Source organism: Labrus bergylta, chromosome 8 (assembly GCF_963930695.1).
Source record: "Labrus bergylta chromosome 8, fLabBer1.1, whole genome shotgun sequence".
Taxonomy (NCBI): domain Eukaryota; kingdom Metazoa; phylum Chordata; class Actinopteri; order Labriformes; family Labridae; genus Labrus; species Labrus bergylta.
The window spans coordinates 18,278,547-18,306,393 of NC_089202.1; the positions used below are offsets into that span (position 1 = coordinate 18,278,547).

General features: G+C 42.2%; 2 protein-coding genes across 10 annotated transcripts; one reads left to right on the forward strand and one right to left on the reverse strand.

The window, feature by feature from the left end:
* Nucleotides 1–1,834: 1,834 nt before the first annotated feature.
* Nucleotides 1,835–27,380, reverse strand: si:dkeyp-97a10.2 (uncharacterized). Of its 8 annotated transcripts, none has more exons than XM_065957930.1 (9): nt 27,223–27,380; nt 10,976–11,053; nt 10,668–10,705; nt 10,408–10,484; nt 7,567–7,629; nt 6,556–6,921; nt 5,126–5,368; nt 3,098–3,194; nt 1,835–2,831 (listed from the first exon to the last, which is right to left on the reverse strand). In XM_065957930.1, the coding sequence occupies exons 5-9, from the start codon at nt 7,616–7,618 to the stop codon at nt 2,771–2,773; spliced, it is 819 nt and encodes a 272-aa protein (XP_065814002.1). In that variant the 5' UTR covers nt 7,619–7,629; nt 10,408–10,484; nt 10,668–10,705; nt 10,976–11,053; nt 27,223–27,380; the 3' UTR covers nt 1,835–2,770. The 8 variants fall into 8 exon arrangements, with proteins under 8 accessions (XP_065814002.1, XP_020489168.2, XP_065813998.1 ...); XM_020633512.3 differs by having other exon boundaries at nt 10,404–10,484; XM_065957926.1 differs by lacking the exons at nt 10,668–10,705; nt 10,976–11,053; nt 27,223–27,380 and having other exon boundaries at nt 7,567–7,626; nt 10,408–10,615.
* Nucleotides 11,077–22,986, forward strand: si:dkeyp-97a10.3 (uncharacterized). Of its 2 annotated transcripts, XM_029277260.2 has the most exons (9): nt 11,077–11,168; nt 11,361–11,418; nt 14,550–14,897; nt 15,969–16,235; nt 17,356–17,643; nt 18,022–18,135; nt 18,354–18,409; nt 18,564–20,405; nt 20,804–22,986. In XM_029277260.2, the coding sequence occupies exons 2-9, from the start codon at nt 11,379–11,381 to the stop codon at nt 20,831–20,833; spliced, it is 2,985 nt and encodes a 994-aa protein (XP_029133093.2). In that variant the 5' UTR covers nt 11,077–11,168; nt 11,361–11,378; the 3' UTR covers nt 20,834–22,986. The 2 variants fall into 2 exon arrangements, with proteins under 2 accessions (XP_029133093.2, XP_020489165.2); XM_020633509.3 differs by having other exon boundaries at nt 18,564–22,986.
* Nucleotides 27,381–27,847: the final 467 nt, after the last annotated feature.

Below are 27,847 nucleotides of genomic sequence, written 5' to 3' on the forward strand. Positions count from 1 at the left end.
GGTAGTGCTCAGGAAGTGAACTGGTATCTCTCAAGCTAACAGACCAATTTCCAGACTCCACACCGGGAATTGAACCTGCCACTCATCGGTTACCAACCCAAGTCCCATACAGACAGAGCTTCTGTGGCCCCTAGAACTAAAACAGGAGATTACGCTATATTTTCAGCTTTGATGGTGTTATGCACTTTTTTCCTTTTACAGTAAACTACGATGGGTTTATGCATGACGATACAAGATGTCACTCAGGACTTATCTTTGCTACACAATCAATGCTCACTATATCAACTTGCTTGATTGGTTAATCATTTTACATTTATGGAATACCACCACACTGCCACTGTTGAATGATATCTTCACTCCTTCAGATACAAGCTCTTAAGAGCGAATGATCCAGCTCTAGAGGAGGTTCTGCAGCTTGCAGGATTAGCTCCACATGATGGATGTGAGTCTCCTGCACCTCCACTTCCTCTGAAGTCTGACAGGAGGCACATGAACGTAACGGAGCACTGAGGTACAATAGGAGCAGTACTAATGGGGGGGGGGGGGGGGGGGGGGGGGTTGGCACAAATCTGACTGAGGGAGCCATATGAGAAATGATCCTTCACCTTGTTACGCTCACATTGTCATCTTCAGAGATTTCTTTATATTTCCAACATTTGCAAAGCTGGAAACTGTTATTACATAAAAGGTGCAATTTAAAGGGGCATGGAACCTCAGAGATAGTCTGACTTTAGAGTGATCTGTATTCAACACATATCACTCAACATTTCTCATTCCATTCTCATAATATTTCATCATTGTCTTTTTCCACCCCGGGATGAAACCACAGGGAGTTAAAAGCTGTATCTACTTTTCAGGCGATATTGAGGACTTTTGTAGCTGCAAATGGAGCGGCTTTTCTTTGATACATTTTGAATTATTGGCATAGAAAGCAGTCTTTGGCAAAAACTCCCAGAGGCACATCTTAACTTTCATGGCAGATGTTCAATTGCTTTTTCCTCCCACACACGTGATACAATTTGTCCTGAGTTTGGCCTCTGGCTCCTCATGGTCTCACTTCCTCTATGTGGTCCAGTATATCTCATAATATTGCTCAGGGTTAGAGGGCTCATTTCACATGGGGCGTGATGAACATGCTGGGAAAGTTAACATTGGCTGTGTCGATGATTTCCAGAGAGATAAGTCTCACACACAATTTGTGGTTTCTTCATGGTGGGGGGGGGGGGGGGAGATAAAAGTGTCTGATAAAAATGTGTGAAGTTGAATTCAATGTGAGTCAGGATCACAGTGAGCTTAAACCGACTGTAAATATTAATGAAGGAGCCTGAGTGACATCACCCATCTGTTACTACAGGGGACTTTGAAGTCCCATCGATGGCAGTCGACATGCTGGAAATGTTGTCTCAGCCGAGCTTTCAGTCAGCCTAACTACAGACTAAGAGCTGGAGCTGAAGCCGGTTTTAACCGCCTGTCAATCAGGTCATCTTGGCTCTAGGTAGAATCTGTCATTTTTTAAAAGACAGCCTCCTCACACATGTTCTTGCCTGATAAGTTTTGTTTCATGATATATTTTCAGTTACAGACACTTGATAGCATCTCAGGAAATTAAACTTGAAGGTTCTCCTTCTTTATATTTGTGAACTGGTCTACAAATGTAAGCCTCTATGGGAATAATTAAATGCCGAGTTACTGTTTTGCTAACTGCTGTGCAATTAATCCAAGAACAATTTTACTTCTTTGCAACCTGGCCTGTAGCAAGCTCAGACTAGCCCTGTGAATTCAGTGCTCAAACCTTTTCTTTTAATTTGATTTAATAACTCCAGAATCACTGAGCTGAGTCACATCTCATGAAGGGATTTTATTATGAATTTTATTACACAAAGAAATCATTTAAAGCCCCTGGAAATCCAAATCATAATGACACTAAAAACCTACAAAACAAATGGAATAACATACTCTACTGTTGAGTGTCTGCAGAGGGACTTCTGTAATGCTTGTAAGCAACACCGGAACGTGTCATTTTAGCAGTTCATCATTTAGCACTGCAATCACAGATTAAATAGAGGCATCTAAGCTAAGGGTTACATGTTATCTGGTGACTATGACGTGGATTTGCAAAGCTTTTTGTAACCAACCAATCAGATAAATCAATCTGGTAAAAATGAATGTTTTCTCATAGAAAATGAATGTTTTCTCATAGAAATCCCTCTATTTTCTAATTTGATCCAAGCTCAGATGGCTCTGAGAAATCAAACAGTGAAGTGCTGCATGGCACTTATGTCTCATGCATCATTATTGTGTTGACAAAAAAAAGCCAGGCAGATATCAATCAAATGTTAAATTGGCCACGCCCAGAGTTTTGAGAAATGGTCAATACAGAATAAAAAGCTATTTTTGAGCTAGGGTTTAATATAGTAATCAATGTTTATTCTCATTCAGATTTTATGGAGGCCTAAAAAGACTCCCATCTTTGACATCATAAATGCATTTTTATAGTTTGAAGCCTGATTTCCAGAGGCTTTAATTGAACACAGTAACAGGTGCAGTCCAGCAGGAGGCAGTGTATAAAAACAATGCTGACTCTTCAAGGTCAATATCCATTTTAAGATAATTGTTATTAGCCTGTAAGCAGTTCACTCTTCACATTGTTTCAGTGCAGCGTAAGGTCATACTGCTCACAGGACGGGAAGTTCCTCCCTTACAGCCCTGTCCATTTCCTGTTCTCCTCCCCGAGACCTTTGAGTAACAGACACGTGTCCTCGGCTGTCCTTTAGATGGCATCGTCCAAATGTTCGTGCAGCCTCTCGCCTCTGTTATTGTGCCTGTGTCTTCTGTAAAGAAACCAAGCGTCCAGTTAAGATCAAACAGTAGAGACACTGGATTGAGTCAACATGGCATTGTTCGTTGAGAAACATGCATCACGTCTTGCACTCACATTAGCTGTCGCATTTTTCGGTATATATTTTAAACTCTTTTTTCATGTTCTTATTAAAGCAGCAGCTGCCGTTGTTATTTTTCTCACATGGCTTTATAAAAGACATTAGCGTGTAAGGAGATCTGTGGTTGTGACTGCTGGTATAAATGTGCATTCCTGTACCTCCACAGCAGAAATGCCAGAACTCCTCCGACCAGCAGCAGGAGGACAAGACACACAACGGCCGCTGTGGTCCCTCTGTCCTTTGTCTCACAAGGTTCTGTCAACCAGAAAAAAGACACCCATTAGGAGAAAATACAAACTAAAATAGCCGAAATATGTCTTCTCAGCAGCTCAACTGAGTGAAACAACAGGAGCTAACAGGACGAATCCTAAAACACTCTTGTTGGATCATCCCACCTTTTGGCAGGTACAAAGAATTGCATTTGTCCCGCCTGTTTAGCAACAGTGATAGCAGCTGTCGCAGTAGTGATGGGAGTGATTTATTGATCGCACCGTGGAAAATCCTTTATCACCCAAACACCAGCAGTGATATAATACACGGAAACAAAGTGCAATTCAGGACACGGCTGAAAACAGAAACAAGGAGTGTGATTTCTAAAAATCTAGGACACCAGACAATGGGCTGACTTCAAGTAAGATGTAACAGGCATAACCATCTTTTATCCATAAACTCCTTATAGAAAACAAAGATTCTCATCATGTATGAAAGTAAAAGTAACGATACAGATGCACAGTCCAGGGTACTCAATGTGCAATAGAATGATGTTTATTTTGGACCTGTTCAAATTCTGCCAGTGATTGACTTCATGATGTTCATGTCTCCACCACTATCATCACAAATTAAGCTCAGGAGTGGAAAATTACCATCTCCTGTAGTTAGAGATATAAAAACACTCACCAATCAACATCCCCAATGTTGCACAACGTTCATCACTAACACAAACACGGCTGTGGACAAATTGTCTTCCAGAGAGAGGGGAAACTATTACAAGATGTGAAAGTCATCATCAGTCTGTTATTTTTGAGAGGTGCAGCTACGCAGAAGAAGAGTTTTTTTTTCTTTTTTCTTTCTGTTAAGCAAGATTTACCGTGCAGGAGTGACTCTACAAGGTCTCAATTTGTGTTAAGTTTTGTTACATAGACAACTCGTGACATTATGTGTCCAGTTCTTTACATGTGGAATGATCTTTAAAAATTGACAAGCATCTCGTGTATTTAATGAAACAATTCAAACAATGTATGTCACTTGCTATTGATTTTTGTGAATACTTGCTCAAAAGAAATGTCCAGTGATGGTCCAGCAGAGGACCAGGGGCTTGACTATTAGTTCAGCAGTGTAAGAAAGGTCACCTGTCATTCAAAGCTTGGTTTGAAAATGGAAAAATCCACTTGAGCTTGATAGCACTTCTGGTCTTCTGAGTACTCAAAGTAGCTTTTTACACCGCAGGTCTCACCCACATTCACACAGTGATGGCAGAGGCTCCTGTGCAAAGTGTTCATCAGTATATAATAATCCCATTTAAACCCATTCAGGGTTCATTACCCAAGGACACGTCAACATGTGACAACAGGAGCTGGGAATCAAACCTTGAACTACTGGTTGAGAGACGACCGACTCTACCACTGATCCACAGGCGCTAATTAGCAGAAGTATTATTATAAGTGTAAGTACACATATTTTTCAGGATGCTGGATTGGATCTTCTTTAATATATTAAGAAAAATATCCTGTGTGGTTCTTTGTCACTGATGTGTAATGTTGAATCTAGGATTTGTAATTTTGTTAAAGATTAAATTTGAATCCTAATTCTTCAAATATGGAATTTAAAAATGCTGTCAACATTTACATATTAAAACATATGTCATGTCCTGTCCTTTAAACTCTGTTTTGGTTGCTACCAATTCATAAGAACTGTATCTGACCTATTAGCTGCTAAATGCTAATTCATGTTTTTGCAATTTGGCATTGGCAGGTAATGTACATTGGGTTTTTTGTACAGCCACCTGCAGTACAAAGGGAGATTTTTGTTTTGGTTTAGCAAGAGCTACCGTGCAGGATTGGCTGGTTGTTCACTATGAAGCTGTGAGGAAACCAAAGCAGTAATATTGTGGGCTGTAAAGCCAAAGTAAAGAGCCACAAAAACGCTCTGAAGATGAACAAAGAAAACACGACGGGGTCATCATGTACCTGCAGTGTAGGTGGCTGAGCTGTAGCCCAGCTTGTTGCTGACCATGCAGGTGAAGTGTCCACAGAAAGGTTTCATGGTCACAAACAGTGTTGTTCCATCTTTAGAGACTGTCCCCACAGTCTGAGTGATAGCAGCTCTCTCGTGGAGCCAGCTGAAGTGCGGGTCCGTCCCCCAGGCCTCGCCGCAGACCAGCGAGGGACTGTGAGAACTGTTGATGCTGACTGAGACATGGTGCACCGCCTCTGCACAGACGGACAGAAAAAGATGTAGGTAGGATTGAGGAAAGGTGATCAAGATGAAGGTTAAAAGCTGAGACTCGCGTGGACGTTAGATGCTCTGTCTGTTATAAAATAAGAATAATGGCAGAGGGCTGTCTAAGAGGGTCCAACACAAAGAATCATGGGAGACGTTTAAGGCTGTCAGGAGAAACTGGCTCAGTTTCAGAGACAATAATGAGACCGCAGAGTGAGGCATAATGTCAGAGAATGGGATGATGGAAAACCCTGGAAGCTGTGAGAGCAGATGCAGAGGAGCGCGGAGCTGATGAATTGATACTGTTAGAGCAGACGGATGAGGGAGAAAGCAAAGAAGCTTTGACAGGAAACTAAAAAAGCGACAACGAGAAAAGACTCATCGCAGAAGCGCGGAAACAAAAGAAGGATCCCGAGAGCAAAGCCTATAAGCAAATGTAATTTCAAGTGCTATAATTCTAAATGAGGATATCCTCTATCAGAATAAAACAATGCATGCTGGCGTGAAATTAAAACACATTTACAGCTTTATACTGTAATGTTGAGACTCTTCATCCTCATGGGGACATAACATTTTGATAATACTTGATAATACTGCTCGTTGGCCTCGTTCATTGACACTATGTTCGCCATCTTGTGGTCACAAAAGCGTTTTACAGCCTTCAGTGTAAACTCAAGATGGTTGCGATCCAAACTAGCATGTTTTACAGCCGTCCCCAACAGAGAACTTGATCAGGTACAAAACCTCCTCAAAATGTATGATTGAAACATGTTAATTTATGTTTATTGACGTTTGTAGTTTGATATGGTTTACACATTTGACTAATTTTATCTATAGTAAAATTAAGGCTACAGAAGTCCTCATATGAGGACATCATTTGAGCAAATAAATTAAAAGTGTAAAAAATAAGAAAAAATTTTTTTACGAAGAAACCAGCAATGTGCTACAAATAAGTCTAATTTATTTTAAAATGTTATTAATGCAGCGTATATTTCTCTAATGAGAGCAGAAAAATTGCTGAATTTGAAGTGGAGTCGCCCCCTGCTGACCCATAAAGAGAATGCAGGGTTAAGGCACTTCGCCAATAAAGACATAGTTCACTCTAGTTGTTCAGGAATGTCTACAAAGCATACAGACTTGACAATAACTTCCTTCACATGCTGCAGTCATACTGTACCATACATCCTGACGATGCAGTGTGCCGTGGTTTTGACCCCTTTGTGATCCGTCACCGTCACAGCGTACACTCCGCTGTCCATGCTGCTGTATCCATTAATCTGAAGTGTCGTCTCCTGCTGCTGCATGCTACCATGGACGTTTGGCGTCGTACCAGCACATTTGGAGCCACTGCCAGGACAAGTGGCCAGTGTCTCACTCTCTGGAGTGACTCCAGACTCAGGCTCCCGGTCCCAGGTCACCATAAGGATCTCTTCCAGGGGTCCCTGCTCGATGCGGGCGTTCAGAACCAGAATTGAGCCGGGGATGACGTACATGGGCTCCTCGTTGAGGATGTGCACAGATATACAACGGAGCCCACATGGCACTGACAACACATCATACAACCTTTTTTTAATGCATGCTTCAAACCGCATCCAGTATGTATATATATATTCAGATGACAAGCAGGATCCACATTCAATAATTTTGACCTTTGTACGGTCTGCACTGTTGGGTCAGAAGTGGATGCTTTTAGCGCAAACAATGACATAACACTTCATCCCCTCCTCGGCATGTTCCTCATGAATATGTATGGCTGCTTCTTGTCAAACAATGTCAAGCGATGATTTATAGTGCACGACAGCCATGCCTAATACGATATCCATCAAAGCACATCAAAATCCTAAAATCTGTGTCAAAACTCCATTGGACCTGCTGAGTCTTTTTGCGTACACCACATGGAGTATTAATCATAAATAACTACATAGGCAAAGGATAGAAGAGAAGTAAATAATGAAAGTGTTGGAATGAGTGCAAAATGCAGTTTTAACTAGAGATATTTTGCAGGCAAATCGTTGTGCATCATCTAATCGCTGCCTTGAGCTTTCTTTGTCTTCTCAGAGAAGAAAAGAAGGCTGCTTGCTATCTCTTGCACACAGGAAAGAAAAATGTGTTTTTCTCTTTACAGTTTCATGCAGGGCTTAAAACAGAAATCATTAAGATGCTGGGTTATGACAAAAAAAAGTCTTACTCAAGAAAAGCAGCAGGGCAACTCTGCAGCTCAGGAAACACTGAAGATCCATAACACCTGCTGCTGCAGACAGAGAACACAGAGCAGAATTTGTCCATGACCTCGGCAACAGCACATCATCTCTACCCTGTTCCTCTGCAGCAGGGGTTGCAGGAATTATCATACCACCTCCAGAGAAAATGTGAAATTAAAATGAGAGCAAAAACAATTAAAGAAGCATGTCCTCTCTATTAAAAAAAATGCAATCCAAATGTTTAGGGTATTCTCTTCTTTTCCTAATTTGTTTGTGAAGTAGCCAAAGAACAGCAGCACTGGCGCTGCAGAGAACTTGGAACGATGTAGGGGACGGGTTCAGTGCCAAAACTAAAATGAACCCCCTGAAGCACAGCTGCTACAACAAAAACACACACAGAGAGGAAGCTCTGATAGCTGTGCAGGAACACAACCCAACCTGCATTGAGTATAACCCGGAATTCACTTTTACTGTTTAGCTTTAAGTTATAAAAGAGTGGGGTTCACCTACCTCTCCACCGTTGCAAACCAAAAACACAATATCAAAGCTCTTCCCCTCTAAATGTTCACTTTCTCAGAGGTTAAAGTGCAGCAATTCACTCAGCAATTCTAGATTCAAGGCCCAAAATAAAATAAAAACAATATCTTCAAAGCAGTTGCCTTGGCATTGCGAGAAATAATCTTGTTAAAGATGACAGTTCCTCGATCTTCTGCTGTCACTGCAAACAACGTCAAACAGCGTGTAATGCTAAATGTTTCAGGGACTTTCCTCGCCTCTCTCCGGCCTTTATCTCTGCCTGTCAAGTCCAGTCAGTGTGAGTTAGCACTGTAGGCGTCACCCTGTTTTCATGCAGTTTCCTCCCCCTCCTTGACTGCCCCCCCCCCTTTCCTGTACAGTAAACGCTTCTGTCTGCTTTGTTTCTAAATAAATGTACTTTCCATTGTACAGCCTCCCCTCCACATTCCCAGCCCTTTCCCCTCTTCCTCCGACCTGTGTCCACCACACACTTTAATCTCACAATACAACATGTTCAATCTGGATTTTCACACCACTGTTGTTGCCGTTTGTAAACAGAGATAAAATGCATTGGTATTCTTCAGAAGGGGAAACCAATAACAATGTTGAAACTCTGTCTTGTGAAATAGGCTTTGTACTGCAGGCTTATCCAGCACATACACTGTTTGTCCTGCAGGCACAACAATACACTGTCTCGGCTTTGGATTGTTAAAAATACAGGGGTAATACATGAATTACTCTATTCTTATATGCTTACACCTTCAAAGGGAATGCAGACAGTTTCTTTGTCATAGTTATTGTCTTTTCTCTGGGAAAGTTCTGCAGAAGAAAGTCTAATTAAAAGACTGCTTCATAAACGGGCTGCTGATTTGGTGGTTCATAGTCTTGCTTTTTCCTGACACATTTTAATCAGAAATATGAACCTCAGATATCTGCACAAACTCTTTAAAAGCCCTTAGCCAAACATGATTCTGTTACATGATAGAAAGCTCCAGAAAACACGACGAGAAAGACCTTAAGGTGAGATTTTCAACTCCACACCTCTTTCAGCGCAGTGTAACGACATCTCATATTCAGGGTTTAGCTCCGCCGCTTCTCCCTATGTGAAACACATCCCGGGGCACAGATGTAACGAGTGATTTTTAAACTGATTATAAATCCATTTGTATTTGCAGAGTGTTTATGAATAATCATGGGAAACACAGCTGTGGCTCCCACTGTGCTCTTTGTCTACAGACAAGTGCTGTTAGCAGGAATTAGCCAGTGGGTGGCACTAATACATCAGCCGAATAATGTCAACATTCAGCTCTCACTTAAGACTCAGCAGACAGCATAACAAGCTTCTGGATCCATGTGCCACATCATTTATGTCTAGTTTTGCGTCACTTTAATCAGTGTTAATGCACAAGTGAACACATTTAAGGATGCATTAAGATGTTGTTACCCAAAATAACATATTCATCTTTTTGGAGAGATTATATCTTCACTGTAACTCTGACAGGGGGGGGAAATGAAATGACCTTCAGACGGCACTGTCAAAAGTAAGACAATCAACATGTTGGTAAAATAAAAGTTTCATAATTTCCCAAATGGGATATATACAGTGCAGAACAAGGTCTATCAGTTTATTGTTTCTCCATTTCATTGATCTAACAACCCTTTTAATTGGAAATGACAAGAAAAAATAGTAGAAATCAAGCTCATTATTAACTTCTGCTGCTCTTGAAAAGTCTTTGTACTATTTGAGTGTAAAAAAAACATTTTCTTTTGGTATTCACTCCTCAGTTTCAAATATGTATGTATGTGTCCTTTTGCTGTTTGTCCCTTCTCCCCTACTGTTGTCTCCAGCTCTGCCCAGGTGAAGGTACTGCTCACTTACTGAGTAATGAGGTGCGCCTGGCCTCAGTGCTTTAAAGCCCAGAGCTGAGTTCAGGAGGAGAGAGACTTTTGGAGTAGGGACTGCTGTGACGCTCAGTCAGGGGTTGTGGGGTTGTTGTGTTCTGCTGAATTAGTGTTTGAGTTGATCTTTGTTTAATGATTGAGCTTGTCTATACCAAAAAAATCTCTTGGTTTTGATTTTGCTGAGGTTCTTCGGGTCACTTTATTAGGTTAATGTGTCGGTTGTTATTAGCTTCTATAGATCGGCACAATGAAGATGTTTTAGTTTGATCACGGCGAATTTAAGATGGTTTCTATATTGATTACTAGAGCTCTCAAGAACTGCCGTCAATGTTGTGCTTTGCCTCTGTGCAATGCCTGTCAGCACCTGTGTGTCTGATCAGACTCAAAGCTGATCGTTTGCACTTACTGACATTGTTTCCTCTTTTGTAGCTCCTTGCTTGTGTTGTACTTCCTCTCTGATGTACGTCGCTTTGGATAGAGGCGTCTGCTGGGAATTGGGAATTGTAGAAGTGTGGCGGGGCTTACACAAACGTTATCATCAAACACAGGAGTGGAAAGAAACATAATTAAAGCAACATGCATAAATAGAAACTGTAAGACATTTCTACTACATGTATTTAAATTCATGTTTTACATTCCTTTACACTTATTTTATGGCATCTTTACTTACTAGTTTATCTACGGATGTGGATAGTTTCTGCATCAACACTATAAAAAGAAAAGTAGTGACAGTAGACAGCACATATTACATTGTTAACAATTAATATCACTCATTAAGCAGCAACATAATGCTGAAGCTGGTCAAGGTTTAGCGAATTTAAGGAGAGTAAAATCTACATGAATCATTTTATTGTGTAAAATCCAAAGTAGGCTTATTCATGTTTGCTAACATCTGAATCTGAATTTAAGGATTAATGTAGGCTTACAGTAATGACTAAAAAGCGTCTGAAGCTGAAATGTATACGTGTGTAGGTTTACCTCGCACTTTCCACCACCTGTTAGTCTCCAGTGTTGCGGACAAAAGGGATGCTGTCCCTTTAAGAGAACAGGTGCGTCCTTGACAGGTAATTGTGGAGAAACAGGAAGTGGATGCATTAGTCAACAAACACGAACCCATTGGGAGGATTATTCCAACATAAAGTTAACATGAAGGCAGAAGGAAAATACTTTGGTAAGCCTCCTGGGTTTTTTGTTCTACCTTTGTTTTGTCAGCTAGCACAGTGATAAGTTAATCTAGCTTCTGTACAGCCTGTGTTTTAGATACTACTTTGAAAATGTTAAAAAATAATAATAATTTAAATTATGTAACACACGTTTTTTTTTTTGTTTTCTTCTCATATAAAAGAGTTTAATTTCTCCACAGACTGGCCTGACTGACGACATGAGACACCCTCTGCTCCTTATCAGCCTGTTGCTGGCAGGTAAAAACATTATTTGTACTGACAGCTTCTCTCTCCTCCTGCCCCGACAGCTGCGTTCAAACAGTTCAAACAAAAGCAGAGTTTCAGTCGAGTCTGTACTGTGGGAAATAAAACAGGTCAGGGAAGAGGCGCAGCGGTATGCCGGGCACGTTTTTAAAACAATTGCATTTCAAGCAGATCGCTCGTCTTAACCGCTCTTAAACCTGCGAGGCTGCATTCCCATCTCTGTGCCCTGCCTGCTGAGAGAGGTGGTGCCTTCACGGACTCCTCCCAGGCTCCTACATGTGACTTCTCGATCTGACGCAGACTGACAGGGATTAATGTTTGTTTTTTTTATATTTGTCTGTTTGCCGTTTAGTGTTTTGCTTATAGGGATGGGCAGTTTTTGTTAATGCAGTGATGGCAGGTAAATGTGTCATTCATGCATAAACAATAGGCCTACCTTTTATACCGATACTTGGCTATTGTTTATGGTAATTTGACATTAAACAGGCTCGTTATAATAATTAGTGGAGGTTACAAAATAATGAAAAAGGAAAAAACACATTTAATTAACTTACAGGAGAATTAAAAAATCTCTGCACTAGAAAACACAATGCAAAATTTTACACACAAGTCTGATAATTCTCTATATATTTAAAAAAATATATATTTTACAAGTATTTTCCATTTATCTTAAGCCTGATTTCTGTTATTCATCTGTGCTAGACATATATTAGTTTCTAAAATCACCAAAGCACACATTAGAGGACATGAGACATCAACAAAGTGGGTGCTTGTAGTTTATTTTGAATGAGTCATTCTGCTTTTCATACCCCAAACATAATTGAAACGGTGTGCATTATTCGGTGTGTACACTTTCTAAAACCTTTTGAAATTGCCTGGTATTTTACATGGTTTGTTTGTTTATTTGGGGTCTCCTTTATCTCCAGCTAAAGCTAGAAGTAGCTCTTCATGGGATCCGCAGTTTACATTGTGACAAAACAATTAGCACAAACAGCTTATTAATTCAAGTACAAACAACATCAATCACAGCTACATTCACTATAAATGACAAATCAACAGAAACTGCCTCGTTGTTTGGAAGATTTTCAAGAACTTCCAGCATTTCAAACGTTTCAACAATTTCTAATTCCTTCCTTTACTTGTGTTGCAAGCTAGTTACGAAACTCCACTGCATAGTTGTAGAGATGCATTGATGCATTGGTACAACATCAGTATCCTTGGCCTTGCTGACAGATATCGGCATATCGGCAAATAATGTGGCACGCACTGATGTCAGCAGCCACTGTTTATTTGCTGTGCCAAATCAATTAATGTTGACATCTAGTTCACCTCACTGCTGATTCAGAGAACATGTTTGTGTATTGGGCAGATGAAGTCACCTGTTGGACAAACTCTGACTTGTTTTCCAACATGAGAGAAAGTGTTGTAGGAGTCGTAAACCAAAAGAAGTCATGAAACAAACGTTGGTATTGGATCGGCAATCGGCTTAATTATTATTTCACACATCGGTATCGCCATCGGCCATGATTATCCCAATTGGTGCATGTCTAATCTTGACTCTTACACTCATATCACTCTTTATTTGTAATGTGCTTGTGTTGTGGTAATCGGCTCATGAAGGCATCGATACTGTGCTGCGTCACTCTTGGGTGTTACTCATTTCTGACTCATGCCTCTTTCTGTCTCTGCAGAAAAAGAAAAACAGCTATTGATATTTTTAATCAGGCATTGAAATCCTTGTCCTGAGAGCCTAAATGTAATCCATCTCACTGTCGGCTCCTGTCATTTTATACTCCGCTCCCCGGTGAAAACTGTGTAAAAGCAGTCCAGCGAGACTGATCAGGACCATATTGATTTGATTCACTGTAATTTATTGGCCAGAGAGTTCTTGTGTGGTCGCTTTATGTGCCGGCACAAGAATATTGAAAATCCAGCCTGGGTTTTCTTTGTTTGAAACTGTAATACCACACACACAAAAAAAAGTCACACAAACAAGAGGGAGGACTGGCAGACAAATACAAAAACAGAACCTTTCCCCGTCTTCATTTACATACAGACTACAAATAGACAAACTGCATACAGCATTTAAATGCCTGAATGTGAAAAATCAATGGTTCTTCACACGATTGTTTAGGAAAATTGCATTTACAACACTGAATCTTCAGGTTCACAGAAACACAAAATATATGTTTAAGTTGGGATCCTTTTAAAGTCCAAAAAACATGGCGTGGAGTATACGAGGGAGAAAGAGTGTGGACCTTACTAATAGCTTCTTACCCTCTGTGTGCATTTATAGATTTTGTTCTCTGCACTTGTGAAAGAAGTTTCTTACATCCTTTGCTTAAGTAAAAGGTCCCACACATTCATTTAAAAATAATCGTTAGAGAAGCTTGATGCATATTGTATTCAGGAACTCTTACAACTCAGAGGCATTAAAATAGATTAGAGATGCACCTATTGGGAAAATCAGGGCCAAAGTTTGAAATAACAATTTAGCCGATTGCTGATTCGATTCCGATGTCTGTTCATGACTTCTTTTGGTGTACGACTCCCACAATGCCACCATTTTCTCTCATTTTTTTGACAATAGAATCAAGTCAGTTTGTTCAACAGGTGACTTTCTCTGCCCAATTAAAAAATCAAATTCTCTTAATCAGTACTTGAGTGTACTAGAAGCAAGAATGAAATTGATTTGGCACAACAAATAAACATCGGCTACTGAGCATGGGTTCATTATTTGCCGGTGTGTTTATGTCTGTCACGGTTGGAGTCTTTAAATTGTCTTGATCTAAGGCAAGTGTGAGATCTGAAATTAGACCTTAACAATAGAAAACCCCTAAATGATGTCTTATCATATAAATCTTATCCCCACTTTGCTATAATTAGACTAAGAGGATTCAGTCATGGGATGTACAAGAACAACGTTTTACATAGATGGAGTCAGTGTGACTCCCATCACTTTAAATATATTTCTCAAACAATTCATATCATTCAAAAATTGTTTTGTCATTTAGACCACTTAAAAAATAAACATCTAGCTCCAAGTTGACCCTTAAATTGTACTTGACTGGATGTACTTAGTTTCTGTCCATCCCTGATTCTCTCTCCGTTTCTATCCTGTCTAGTCCTCCACACTGTCAATGTTGTGGCTCAAAACCCTGTCCAGATCCAGTTCCAGACGTCCCCGGTTCTGGTCCAATCCGGCACTGAGATCGTGTTAACAGTTTTAACTGTGCCCGACGTCCTATCAGTGAAATGGGTGTACCAGGGAGTCACTCTGGGACTGTGGGCCGGAGGGAACCCGACGATTAACACGGTGACCCAGTTCCAGGGTCGGGTCACCATCACTGCCACCCAGCTGAGAATTGGAGGGGCCCAGCTCCGCGACGCCGGGAACTACGCGGTGGAGGTGGATCCCTTGGATACAGCAGGACTAGTTTCTAACTCCGGATCCGTACAAGTGCGGGTGTTTGGTAAGAGATAAAGAAGTGAGAAGAAAAGGAGGATGAGTGGGGAAGGAGGGGAGAGGTGGTGAAGTGTGCAAGAGAGGGAGGTTTAAAGGGAGGTGATAATGTTAAGGAGGAACAGAAGGGAGTAAAGCGAGGAGAGGGAGGATTTGGGGAGTGAGAGAATTAGTCTGGGAGGTGTAATGAAATTAGTGACCCATCGTAGGCGAGGGAAAATTAATGAAAAAAAAGAGGAGGGGATGGAGCTGCAGGCTCAAGGCTTTATGCTAATTAAAACTCATTTGAAATGCAGCTCTCATGCTCTTACATGTCTGATTTTGAAGTAGTCTGAAAAACGCATCACATACAGTACATACAGTTTCTGCATCTGTTTATATTCAGCGATGTAATGGAGCCTGAGCAGCTGAGTGTGTCTCTTTATGTGTAGCCCACACTTGAGGGATTACGTTCCGTCTTTCTCATCCCTCTTACAATGACAATAATGGCGTTCAAGAGTGACCAAATTGTTAGAAGCACTATTCTATTGTTGCTCAAAAAGTCACATCCTCCAAACTGACAACAGCTAGTTTATATCATGGAATATTCGCGTCATCGAGCATGGCTCTCAACCTCCCACTCCTATCTCACAGCCTAAAATCCTAAAATACAAATTCTTCTGAGTCACAGGAAAGAGTTAACAACAAGTGATTAGAGCCATTTTGGTTTTGTGCTTAAATGTTTTGGTTGCCACTGAGGTCCTATCTTAGTCACATCCGCCTCTCTCCTCACGCCCCCATCCTCTACCTCTGCAATTATTTGACTTGGGCGGCCCGCCAAGAGGCATCTCGGCTACCACTCACACCGCCTGCCCCCTTACTCACCATCTGTGCCTCTATCTGAAATCCAGTCCCTTCTCAGCGCTCACTTGCTTTGATTACAACAAATTATCCTCAACAGAATCATAAAAACTGCCCTCGATTGTTCTGTCACTCCAACTTTTATCTCTCACTCTCATTCTCCAGAGGATTAGCGCTGTCACAGACCTTTTCTCTGCAACTCTGCCTTGCAGCTAAAGCCGTTTTTTTTGTCTCTCTGTAGATGCAGTGACCGGGGTGAGCCTGCAGATTCCCTCGGTAGCAGTGGAAGGAAGAAATGTGTCTCTGCGGTGCACGCAGACTGCTGGGACAGAAAGTGAATTCCAGTGGGGGAAAGGAGGGGAAACCATCACCGCTGACTCCCGGATCACCATCACAGACGGCTCTCTGGTCATCAACCCTGCCAGGCGGGGGGATACTGGGGAGTACACGTGTACTGTCAGAAACCTTGTCAGCGCCCAAACGGCCACACAGAGCCTCACTGTCTACTGTGAGTTACACTGATCAAGACAAGTGGCAGCTAATCTGCTCCAGCCCCTGCAAACAGCACTAGCTTATCTATTATCCACCGTACAGTAGGCTGAATACGACTTCATTTGCAGTGGACATCTTTCTATAAGCTTATTGTGCTGCTTCTAGCTTAGACTTGATCACGTCCATATTTCTGATGCGACAGGCTCAAACAGTGCAATCCAAACACAGCCAATTACCCAATGGCACAATGACATCATTGGTAGTTATTGGCAGAATCTGCTGGATGTATGACTGCCAAAAGTGTAAGCTCTTCTACAAATGTAATTGAATGTATTCAAAAGCATGAATCCTGGATACAGTCATACCAGGGATTGTTTGATTCTGGCTTCCTCCGGCTAATTAGATAAATATTGGGTTTGATTGAACTTGAGTCTTTACACCAGTGACATCCACAAAGAGTGTTTGTGGTTTCCAGGGGGATATGTGCTGTACTTTTTTCTAGGCAGGATTTTGTAATGTGTTGCTGTAACCAATAGAGAATACAGGTAGTTAGCAAACAGTATACTTCCCCCCCCCCGTCAAAATACCTTTCAATGAAGCAGCTGTACTTTTGTATATGTCATAGCTTAAAGTTCAGGTTTAGGATCTTTTTAATAAAAGTGATAGTAGTGTATTAAAAAATAGAGTAGACTAACTCAAACCCACACTGCACTGTCTTGAACGAGCAGCCTGTAGTAAATTTAAGTGTCTTCTTATTAGTCAGTATTTTCTTCACCCTCTGTGAATGATTTTTAATGCACACTGCCCCTCAAGCTCTTCTGTTACCATGACGTGTTGAGACACATGTTCATCAAAAATGTGGCAGTTGGTGTGATTTAGGTTTAACTTTTTAACCAGACATAGCAGAGCGCCACCTGAGCATTAAGCCGACGAGATCAGGGGGCCTTTCAAAAATGGTTTAACCGGGTGAGATGATTTAAACCTGATATTGTCAAACAGATAAACCCTTTGGCTGAATTCATAATATGAGCTTTAGAATCAGCTTTTTTTTTTTTTTGGGATACAGATTTTGTTGTGCTTGTTGATCAAACGTTTTCCATTCTGACATCAGCGTCCTCTTATCTTTACCGAACCAGATGGCCCTGACACCCCCGTGCTGACCAAGGAGAGCCCTAAAGACTGTGTTGGGACAGGAGATGTGCTGGTCGGGCAGACGGCGCGTCTCACCTGCTTGTCCGAATCGCTGCCCCCTGCCCTGTTCTCATGGCAACGTGATGGACAGACGGTTGCAGCCGATCAGCCGGACAGCGGGGTGCTCAGCCTTCAGACCTTCTCGACCGACGAGAGCGGCCGCTTCGTTTGCACGGCCAGGAACAGCATCTCGGCGGCCACGTCCGAGCAGAGCACAGTCCTGAACATCGTAGGTGAGTTATGAAGGATGCGGACCTCTCTGTGACTGATTATGATGACGGTTGGTTTTGGACTCCCTCCCTGTATCCGTCTTCACGACAGGAGAGAGACAAAGTATCCGGGGAGATTGATCTAGTGGGAACGTGGTCAAAGTCATCCAGTGACATTCACACACACTCTCTCTTCTCCTTTTATTTTTATTTCTCTCTCTTCCCCCTCTCTCTCTCTCTCTCTCTCTCTCTCTCTCTCTCTCTCTGTTGCTGTTTTTACTCTATCATCGTTTTTAAGAATCATCCCCTCCCTCCTCTATCGTTCGTCTGTCTCTGTTCCAGACTCATTATCTTTATTAATTGCCCCCCCCCCCACTTTTGACACCAGTCTTTCTCTTTCAGACATATGTCTCGATGTTGGAGAAGTGGTGGGGATTGTGATTGGCTGTTTGCTGCTGATCTTAATCATCGCGCTCCTCATCTGGCTCATTGTCTATCTCGTGCGAAGGAGGAGGGGTAAGTCCGTGTGTGCCGTCATGGACATTTTGTTTGTCCATTCATTGTATGTTTTGTTGAGTCGAACACTTTAGAAAGATAAGATATAACTTTATTTATCCCAAGGGAAACTTGATTGGCTTTTTAATTATGCCATTGTCCATTTAAGCTCTACATAAGAGCCCAAGCATGTTATCTTGTGCTATAGTGATAAATTGTTTTTGTTATTTCTATTACAGCGCAGCAAAGGGAAACTGTGCTTGCGCCGAAGTCCAACCCAAATCCCAGGCCTGTAGTAAGCCGCAGTAAAGTTTTCATATGATTCACTATTGATTTTGTGTTTATCTTGTCCATGTGTTGGTGCATTTCACAAATTAACCCTCACACTTCATCCTTCTCTTGCTGTCTCTCCTCTCTCTTCCCTCATTTTTCATCTTGTCCCATTAAAGCCTCCAGATCCACAACCTAATAATACAAGGGATTTGGGCCAAGGTCCCCAACCCCCCCTCTACTACACAAACACACGAGCACACCGCCCTGACCGACTCCACACGGACGCACGCGAAAACCGCAGCAACCCACAGACACTAGAGCTCAACAGGCTGCAAAACTCCAACACACACCGACACAATGGACGCACAGACACAAATAGACTCCGACACAATTCTATTCAGAACAGTGATTCATTCCAACACAATGGATTCGACAACCCGGCATTCACGCAGGCTGATGCTCCAAATATAAGCACGCACCCGAACACACAGCAGCAGCAGAATCCAAACGTTGTCATACAGGGCGGCGCCCAGCAGCCGGCCGTCCACGTCAACCTGAACACGCCGCCCCAAAACGCCCAGCAGAACAACAATGCACAAGTGCCGACCATTCATGTCAATGTTAACTCATACCCAACCAACAACCAGCAGACTCAGCCGGACACCTCAGTTCCTGTTACAAATGCAGCCAATAATAACGCTGCACAAATGGAACAAGGCTTAATAGAAAGAGTGCTTTTAAATCCTAGAATGGAAAGCGGGCGGTCATTTCTGAGTGACCCGCGGCTGAACGGTCACATAGACACAGGTCAGCAGGATCAGCCTGCACTTATACCAACTGGATTCACACACGTTAACAGTAACAGCGCTTCTCAACGAAATGCAAACACACAGACGTACACGCAGGCGCCAGAGCCTCAACACAGGTCTGCTGGAGTCTCGGGTACCCATGATCCCTCTGACAGCTCCTCCTCACAGACACAGATGCCGTGGGATCGCCTCCGAGGGACACCGGCCTATCCAAGCTTTCGAAGAGGACAGACCTCCCCTGACTCTACAGACTACACCTACCATCCTCCCATTCCAGAGGCAAGAACGCAGAACAGATCTCAGCCGAGGCCTCGGAGTCGGACCCCTCCCCGCAGACAAGATGCTGCATCAGCAGCCAGACAAACACGCAGCCGTTCAGCTGATCAGCGAGCGCCAGACTCTCGCAGCGTAACACAGCTTGAGACCGCTCGCCACACACCGAGGAGCCCCCGCACTCAAAGGGAGGGTGCTCAGCGAGACATCAGAGCGTCTCTCGGTAGCCAGCCGGCCCCCAGGCAGGAAGCCACCGGCAGCAATAACCCCCAGGCTATCCCTCTCATGAACCAGAAGCCCGCTTTGGGCCGCTCTGCTGTGTCACAAGGACTGATGACACAACAGGGACTCGCAGCTCTGCACGGTGCAGATACAAGAGCTTTGGCTGATCCTAATCACCTTCCACAGGCACACATGGCCCCGCAGCACAGAGCAGAACCGCTCCAACAAACAATGCGAGGTCTGGGCACGCAGACGCAGCCTGTCACACAAGCAGCCAACCCACCTCGCCAAGGAGGCACCGCTCCAAACCTGAACCCCCCTGCCCAAAGTATCCTCACCCAGGCTGCACTTACTGCCCACGCTCAGAGGGCTCAGACATTTGATAACCGGAGACAACAAACCCAGGCCGCCCTGCTACACCCCGGACCACAGGCGCAGGTCCCTACTGCACCGATTCCTCCACCTGTGATCCCCCTCACTCAATTCCAAACAATGCCCAAGAAACACACCCAGCACATATCTCCAGCTATAGGCCCCAAGCCCCCAAAACCTCCTGTCAACATACCTGTGGCTCAAAGACATCTGCATGAGCAGCAGCGTCACAATGCGCGGCACCATCACGCCACGATGCCCGGTAACCATCATCACCATGCTGGCGCACACAAGCGTGCACACATCCACGGGCACCATGGCCACCCAACCCACCCACGACAGGTGAGGGAGATGCAGTTTGAAGGATTAAAAGTGTAGCTAAAGGACGCCACGTGTACTGATTTGAAAGATTTCCAGCACATTTTTCTCTCTTAGAAGTGCACTTAAAGTCTGTCATGTCTTGCACATTTCCACGCTTCCACCTTCACCGTCTCCTCACCAGTGTCTGCGTTTGTCTACGGTTTTTCTTTTTTGAGGATAGCTTGACAGCACTTGGATCCTACATTTTCACGATTGACAGTCATCTCGTTGCCATAAAAATCTATTTAGCCTTGAGTGTTTGTGACACAGTGGCGGTTTTTTTTTTCTCTCTTTCTTTCAAAGAAGCATTGTGTGTGAGAGGTTCAGCCTCTTCCTCTGCATGACATGTTGGCAATGAAGGGCTTGTTGTGTCTTTCCAGCAACAGGCTCACAGAGGGAGACCAGGATGATGACAGATGTCAGCAGACTACACTCCGCGACTGTCCCACATCCTGTGACACAAACAAACAGCTGACAGACGTGATCCAATATACCACCAAGCAAGACTGACTGCACAAGGTTCTGCACTTAAAATAGCTGTCATGGCATGGTATCTAAGTACTAAAGTCAGATTTCTGTATAAAAGAAATGAACATGTCTCCTGTGGGGATGATGGAATGAAACTATTTTGGTAAACAGGCTTTCTTCCTTAAAAAGAAAAGACAAATTATCTTAAAGAACTAGGCCTTTGTAAAAATGTTCTAAATTAAATTTATGATGCTGATAGATATTTATACAAAACACTCCCCAGGCTACATCCTCTCTCTAAACACACACACACACACACACACACACGCACACACACGCACACACACACACACACACACACACACACACACACACACACACACACACACACACACACACACACACACACACACACACACACACACACACACACACACACACACACACACACACACACACACAGGGCAGCCTAGACCCACATGTATTGTTCTATTTTGACTTGCACGGCACAGGTCATGCATCAAACTTTGCCAGGAGGCTGCTCAGAGAAGACAAGCTCAGTGATCCATAGCTCTTGACCAAGCTCACATCCGCTCCGCCATTCATCATGAAAACTAAACAACACCACCTTGACAAAATGCACTTGAGGTGCTCACATGAATATATCTGAGTATCTAACACTTAAGAAAATCTAATAGTGACAGAGACTAAATGAGAGGGGACTCATTCTGCCCCCCCCCCCCCCACTCTCTCCCCCCCGGGAACATTGACAATTATGAAAGAAGAAATTAGCCGTAGGGGCGGTCCTCATGGACATGGAACTATTTATTTTGTGCCTGCTGTTTACAGATGCCTCTCATGACACCACTCAATTAAGGGGATTCGCCTCAGTGGCGCTGAGAAGTAATGCTCAGCTAACTATGAAGGGGATCCCACGAATGGATGGGCGCTTATTAATTAAATGCTTTTATGTGACTTAAACGACTTGGAAAATAATCACACCCGCGCATGAATGAGGTCAGCACAAAGACCTGAGCTGCCACGCATTCTGCTGAAAAAGCAGAGAGGAACAATTTACTGTCTGCACTGTGTCACAGACCCAAGTACGGGGCAATGTCATTATTCATTTTGCACATTATGTTTTAATGGTTTATAATGTTTGTGGGATTTTTTTTATTTCTTTTTAATCTCAGGGGAGTTCTTCTGAATTGGGTTATTCATGTTGCATCATTTTAAATCTGTTTTATAATTAATGAACACGTTTGGCCAAATTCATGTTGTGATGTGATGATCATTTCTACAGTTTCCATTTCAAACATTTTAAAACAAATCCCATCACAAGACCAAAGCTTACAATGACTTGATCTTACTAACAGGCTTTGTCTTTGCAGCCAAAAGGTGATATATCCTATCCAGCCATTGCACTCCATTGCACTCCATAAACTTAAATATGTAAATAATTATGAAACATACTGAAACTGGACTACATTTCATGACATGGCCAAGGTAGTTTATTAAAGTCACACATATACTTTATTCATCTGCAGTCAATTCTTACAAGGGAACCAAATGTGTCTTCATCCTTCTTTGCATTTGTTTGAGACCATTTTTACTTTTTATTGCAGTGAGTTACATTTTCTAAACACTACAATACACTGTTACAGAAATGTACTTTTTTTTTTTATTTGTGTCTTTAGAGGAACACACTGGCTACTTCCTGCAAACCATGTATGGAAGTAAAAATATGCTGAGGTGCTCTTGTTGACATCAAGAAAAACAAAAAAGTTTTCAGTCATTCTAGCTATATCTTTTTGAAAAAAATCATAAATCAGTGCCAACACATTTTCCAGCTCCCACCAAACATCTGGAGCATTGGTTGTACTGTACCGCTTTAAAAACATTGCCATTTTTTGGGGAAAATAAATGCTTGTTATAAGTTTGTTCAGATGTGTATTATTCATGTGAGGTGCTATAAGCATTAAGCACTGTGTTGTATTTTTGCTCCTCAGGAAGGATTTGTACATCGTTTGGACTTTAACAATTGTTTCAACTTTCAAGGGTCTCTTTTTATCAGCAATAAAATATTTCATATAATTATCTGTGTCTGCTTCTAACCTGGGTCTACAATGACTTTGCTCATTGTCTGCGTTTTGTTATCACAGCGACAGTGCGTCACTTGTATAGACTTTCCACTTCAGATTGCAACAATCCTGACTAAGTTTGGCCTCTACATTCAAAGTAAACACATCTTTCCAAACATGAAGATCCTTTTTTTTTCGGATTTAAATCCCTCTTCATGCCTGTTGACAACAAACCAACAGAAGCACCTATTTATTCTGCTGCTGCCCTGAATCGCAGAGCTGTTTGCAGTCTGAGCATATATTCCTGCACACTGTGTCTTTAGTGCTAATTATGCATGGCGCATGTGTACACCGGGTGCTGCTGTTGATTCTCGTCAGATGAATCTGTTCCTTGGGCTTGTTGTGGAGGTGCGGAGCGTGTGTTTGGATCACAGCTTCATCAGTCTCCCAATCCCCTGCTCCCACTTGTACGTCACCTCTGATGAACAGTCCTGCTGCTCACTATTGGAGACACTTCACGCTCGTCTAGCACTGTAATGAGTGGAGATGGAGTGCATTTGAGTACCTGGTGCTAGAAAAGGTTATGGCATTGCGTTGCAGTTACACATGAAAGCTGTGATTTATGAAAAGTTTGGAGCAGTTTTTATAAAAGCAGTGCTTTTTATTCTTTACTGCTCCTGCTGTCTATGGAGTGAAGTGTTTTGTTTACGGCCTAAACAACTTAAATTGCCACACTCTCTGTACACAACACCGTAAACCTCAAACGCTGATGTGGCCACCTTCTCGGGGCCAATTTGCATGTAAATCCGCCCGTGTTGTTTTAGTATACTGATTTAACATGATTTACTGTGACTGCCGCAAGTAATTGTAATTGTTTACGCATCCCTTTGGAGGCATAAATTAAACTCAAACATAACTCAAGTGCGTGTGTGCAAATAGGGCTTTTTTTTTTTTTTTTTTTGCATTGATGAATGCTCGTTTCTCTGTGTGTCAAACTGCAGCAGAGAGCTTTCCTGACTCAAGTGTGCAGGGAGAAAATGTTGATTTTACTCCGGAGAATGCATTCGATTTTCACAGAAAAACTTAATACCGCAAGATGGCCAATATAATCCTAATCCAATTTTAATATAAATTCAGTCCATCTCAGCAGGCTCGCATATTTTTCTTATTTTGCATTTATAGTTTGAAATAACATATACAGGGTTCCAGATGGAGTTTAGCTCTATTTCTTAACTAAGTGAATAAAAATTCATGACGCTGCCTTTCTTTTGTTCACTGCAGTGGTGGCTATATATCTCCACCACCGAGGGAAAAGAAAGAGGTCAGGCATGATAGTCATCATAAGTCCACATCGTCATTGTAATGAACTGGTAGGTCCTCTGAGATCCATGTGTCCATCTCTGTCAAAGTGTCCTTGAGCAAGACCCCAAACCTCTGCCTGTGTGCACCTCCTTTAGTGAAATGTCACATGAATAGGATTCTCAGATGTGTACGAATGAAACAAACTGTATGATTAAACTGTGCACACAGGCTGCTGCAAAAAACGCTGCAACATTTTAGAGTGTGACAGCATGACCTTGAGTTTATAGCTGCAGTCTGTGCCAGCCATCTCTGCAGTCAAAATGTCCTTGAGCAGGACAGTGAATCCCCAACAGTTCGGTAACAGTAAACCGCTCTACATGCAAGTGTGTTAAATGCAAATCATACTCTGAAACTGCCACAGTCCTTGTCATCCCACCAGGGGGAGCCATGTGAGAGGCCTTCTGAGGTTATCTATTGATCACTCTCCACCATTTTTTTTTTCTCTCTTCAAGGCCTTCACCATCTGTGCAACTTTGATGGCATGTGCTGTTTTTTTTGAAGAGCCAGCCATAGGCAATGTAATTCTTTCTCTGTAGTCCAACCCATACAAATAAAAAACCCACACAGGGAAGAAAAAAACAACAACCATATATCCGTGTGCAACAACAAGGAAATCCCCTGTTGTCACGAGCCTGTTTGTAGATGCTAAAAGGTGAGCCGCTGCCTTCAGGGAAACATATCAAACACCATCACTTCAAAGAGTTTCAGTTTTATTCTAATCTTTAGTTGTTTCAATGGAGCGTATCATGTTGTGTTTCATATCGTTACCATGCTTTCTCTTTTATTTCAGACAGACTCCTTCACTGGATTTCTCTGTCAAATAAATCTGGAACAAACCTTAGGTTATTTTCCGTATCAATGTAGCATTTAAAGTCTTTTTCTTTATCATCCTTTGTGGCATTGAAATACAACAATGTAAAAAAAATGATTCAGTGTGTACTGCTATGTGGGCCCACAGTGGACTGCAGTGAAATGAAAGTGCATTTCACACCCGCATATATACCTACTGGCATTCAACTTCACACCTACACGGTACCAACAGGACCACTCATCTGTCTTCATCTGTGAGAAGTTCAAAGAAAGCACACTTTTCTCCAAACTGCAACTCTGATAGCTCTTCTCATAATTAAGCAATGTGTTAGAGTTAAAAATCTGCACTCAGCAGAAAAAAGAAAGATGATTGTATAAAAGAGAGCAGATGTACGAGTTATTAAAGATGCAGAGAAAATGAGCCAAGAACAGAAAAAGAAAGAACCTAGAGAGGAGTGAACTTTAAATAAAATGGTGTTCAGGCCTTTTGTTGTACAAGCTCCTCGTTTGTACGAGTTCATGCCCCCCCACTTGCTTCATTTCATTTCAAACCTTTATTTATTCTCAAAAGGACGCTGAGGTTTCCCTCATTTCCAATGCCGCTGAGATTACAAGCACAATAAAACAAGCAAAAACAACAGCAAACACTTCAAATTGCTTACAGAAACCACTGAGATCCATTAATAACTGTTACATTTTCAAACAAAGTGTCTAGAAATAAAACTCCCTATCTCTGCAATAGAGGGAAGAACTCCGATCCTTAATGTTTGTTGGAGGGCGTTCCATGAAATTCAGGCATCAAAAGAAAATCCAGATTTACAGAGTTTAGTGAAAGCTCGAGGGACTTTAAGAACGAGCCAATCAGAAGAACGAGTCATGTAGGCGCCAGAATTCCACTCCAACAAGTCTGGGATGTATGGATGATTTTGACATGAGGAGGTAGAAAAGGAGCCGTTATGGTCATTGATGCGAGCCTGGTCCATGCTGTGAGCTACTTGCAAAGCATGCTGGGTACCTCGCAGTGCAAACCAGTCTGGGGGCAACACTTTTTCTTTGTATGAATTAGATAAGAGGGAGAAATCTGTAAAAAAACAAAAAATATACTCTGTATATATGATATTCTGTATACGGTTAGGTAAACATACCTTATAGAGTTTTTATTGAAAAGACTCTTCAGTTCAAGAAAAATGATTGAGCAGCAGAGCTGGGCGAACTGTTTTTATGCAGTGTGTCCGCACCATGAGGCAGTCAAGTGAAGTGCAAAAACTGCAGTACCTGTAATGGCCACTTTTGTCTGGCTCTAGAAGTCAGTCAAGTGTCCCCCATAGACCCCCAAAATGCCTGGCTTTACAGCAGAGGTAAGCTTGACTGCAGCTTTCTTCAGTCTCTTTAACTTATCTCATTGTTTATGACAACTGTACAGGCACTGGCTTATTGTAATATGCAAAAGATTCTTTAAATTATATTAAGGCTTGAATTGATGTATAATTAGGGGCATGGATGCATCAATTCACCCAATTACGTAAAGGACAATATTGCTTCACTTAACAGCTTCTTCCGTTTAACAAAGACACAACTTCAGTCAGCTACCAGCACAAATAGAAACTCATTGTGACAAACACTGTTTTTAACTGTTTAATCAGCCAGCTAATGAATTAGGCTTTGGGGATAGACAGTATAGTTGTGATAACTAGTGTTTGTCAAACTCTTGCTCCCCCCCTCTGGCCCCAAAAATAGTCACTTTAAACTTCAAAACCAACATTGCGTCACTGAAAATCCAAAGCACACTAATCACTGGCTGACATCACAGCAGATATGCAAACATCTTCTATACAATCTCTGGGCAGAACTAAGTTTGACACCATAATCTAGTGGTTACAACTGGCTTAACAAGACTGTGGAAACAGAACTCCTGCGTTGTGCTGCTAAAAATGTTCTACTTTCCACTCGTTATTCTTGCAATTTCTCGATTCAAAACCTGTGGCTGTGTAGATTGCTTGCACAGAACAGAATCCAGCAGCGCCTTCAACACGTTTACCTTTAAGGTAGACAAAAGAGATACAAATAGACCAGCTTACCAAACACAGGTGACAGGGATCAGGTGATGAATCCAGGCTGCAGAAAGATGTTTCGATGAACACTGTAAGTTGTGCAGATAATTATGGGAGGGAATGAAAGAGTGCAGCTCGGCCTGTCGGTGCGCCTTTGAGAGTGTCAGTGTGAGGTCTGCTGCTGTATGTGGCATCAGGAAGATGATTAAAGAAGCAGTCCGCTTTACTGTCCTGCATGCCATGCCTGCAGAGAAGACTCACATACCTTTTATCATAAGCTGTATGTGTTACTGTAAATACCCTGCTGGACACAGGCTACACTCTGCTAATAGCTTGGCTGATATTTGACACAAAAGGATTCTATTCTCGGCGGGTTGATCTCACATGCATACTTTCTGGTGACTGTAAAGAAGATTAAAAACAATCAAAATGAGTCATTTGCTCGAATTCACATCACAGATTTCAGAGACATTTGGAAAAAAGTTCTGTCTCGTGTTTTTTTTTTTAAAGTCTGACCAAATCAGAAACAGCAGGGATGCCTCACATGTTCTTATCAAACAGACATGACATAGATAGTGCGTATGTGCTGAAGACAGGGTGTTAAACAGCTGCCGGCTCACATGCTGTAAAGCTCTATAAACTCTGGAGTCTG

Coding starts and splice junctions, on each gene's coding strand:
- si:dkeyp-97a10.2 (XM_065957925.1), bottom strand. CDS start 10,579: ATGCATGTTGCTTTAATTATGTTTCTTTCCACTCCTGTGTTTGATGAT. Junction 3,195..5,125: donor CTCAGCCACCTACACTGCAG/GTACATGATGAC, acceptor TCTGGTTGACAG/AACCTTGTGAGACAAAGGAC. Junction 2,832..3,097: donor CTGGCATTTCTGCTGTGGAG/GTACAGGAATGC, acceptor GTTTCTTTACAG/AAGACACAGGCACAATAACA.
- si:dkeyp-97a10.3 (XM_020633509.3), top strand. CDS start 11,379: ATGAGACACCCTCTGCTCCTTATCAGCCTGTTGCTGGCAG. Junction 18,136..18,353: donor TCTCGTGCGAAGGAGGAGGG/GTAAGTCCGTGT, acceptor TTTCTATTACAG/CGCAGCAAAGGGAAACTGTG. Junction 18,410..18,563: donor ACCCAAATCCCAGGCCTGTA/GTAAGCCGCAGT, acceptor GTCCCATTAAAG/CCTCCAGATCCACAACCTAA.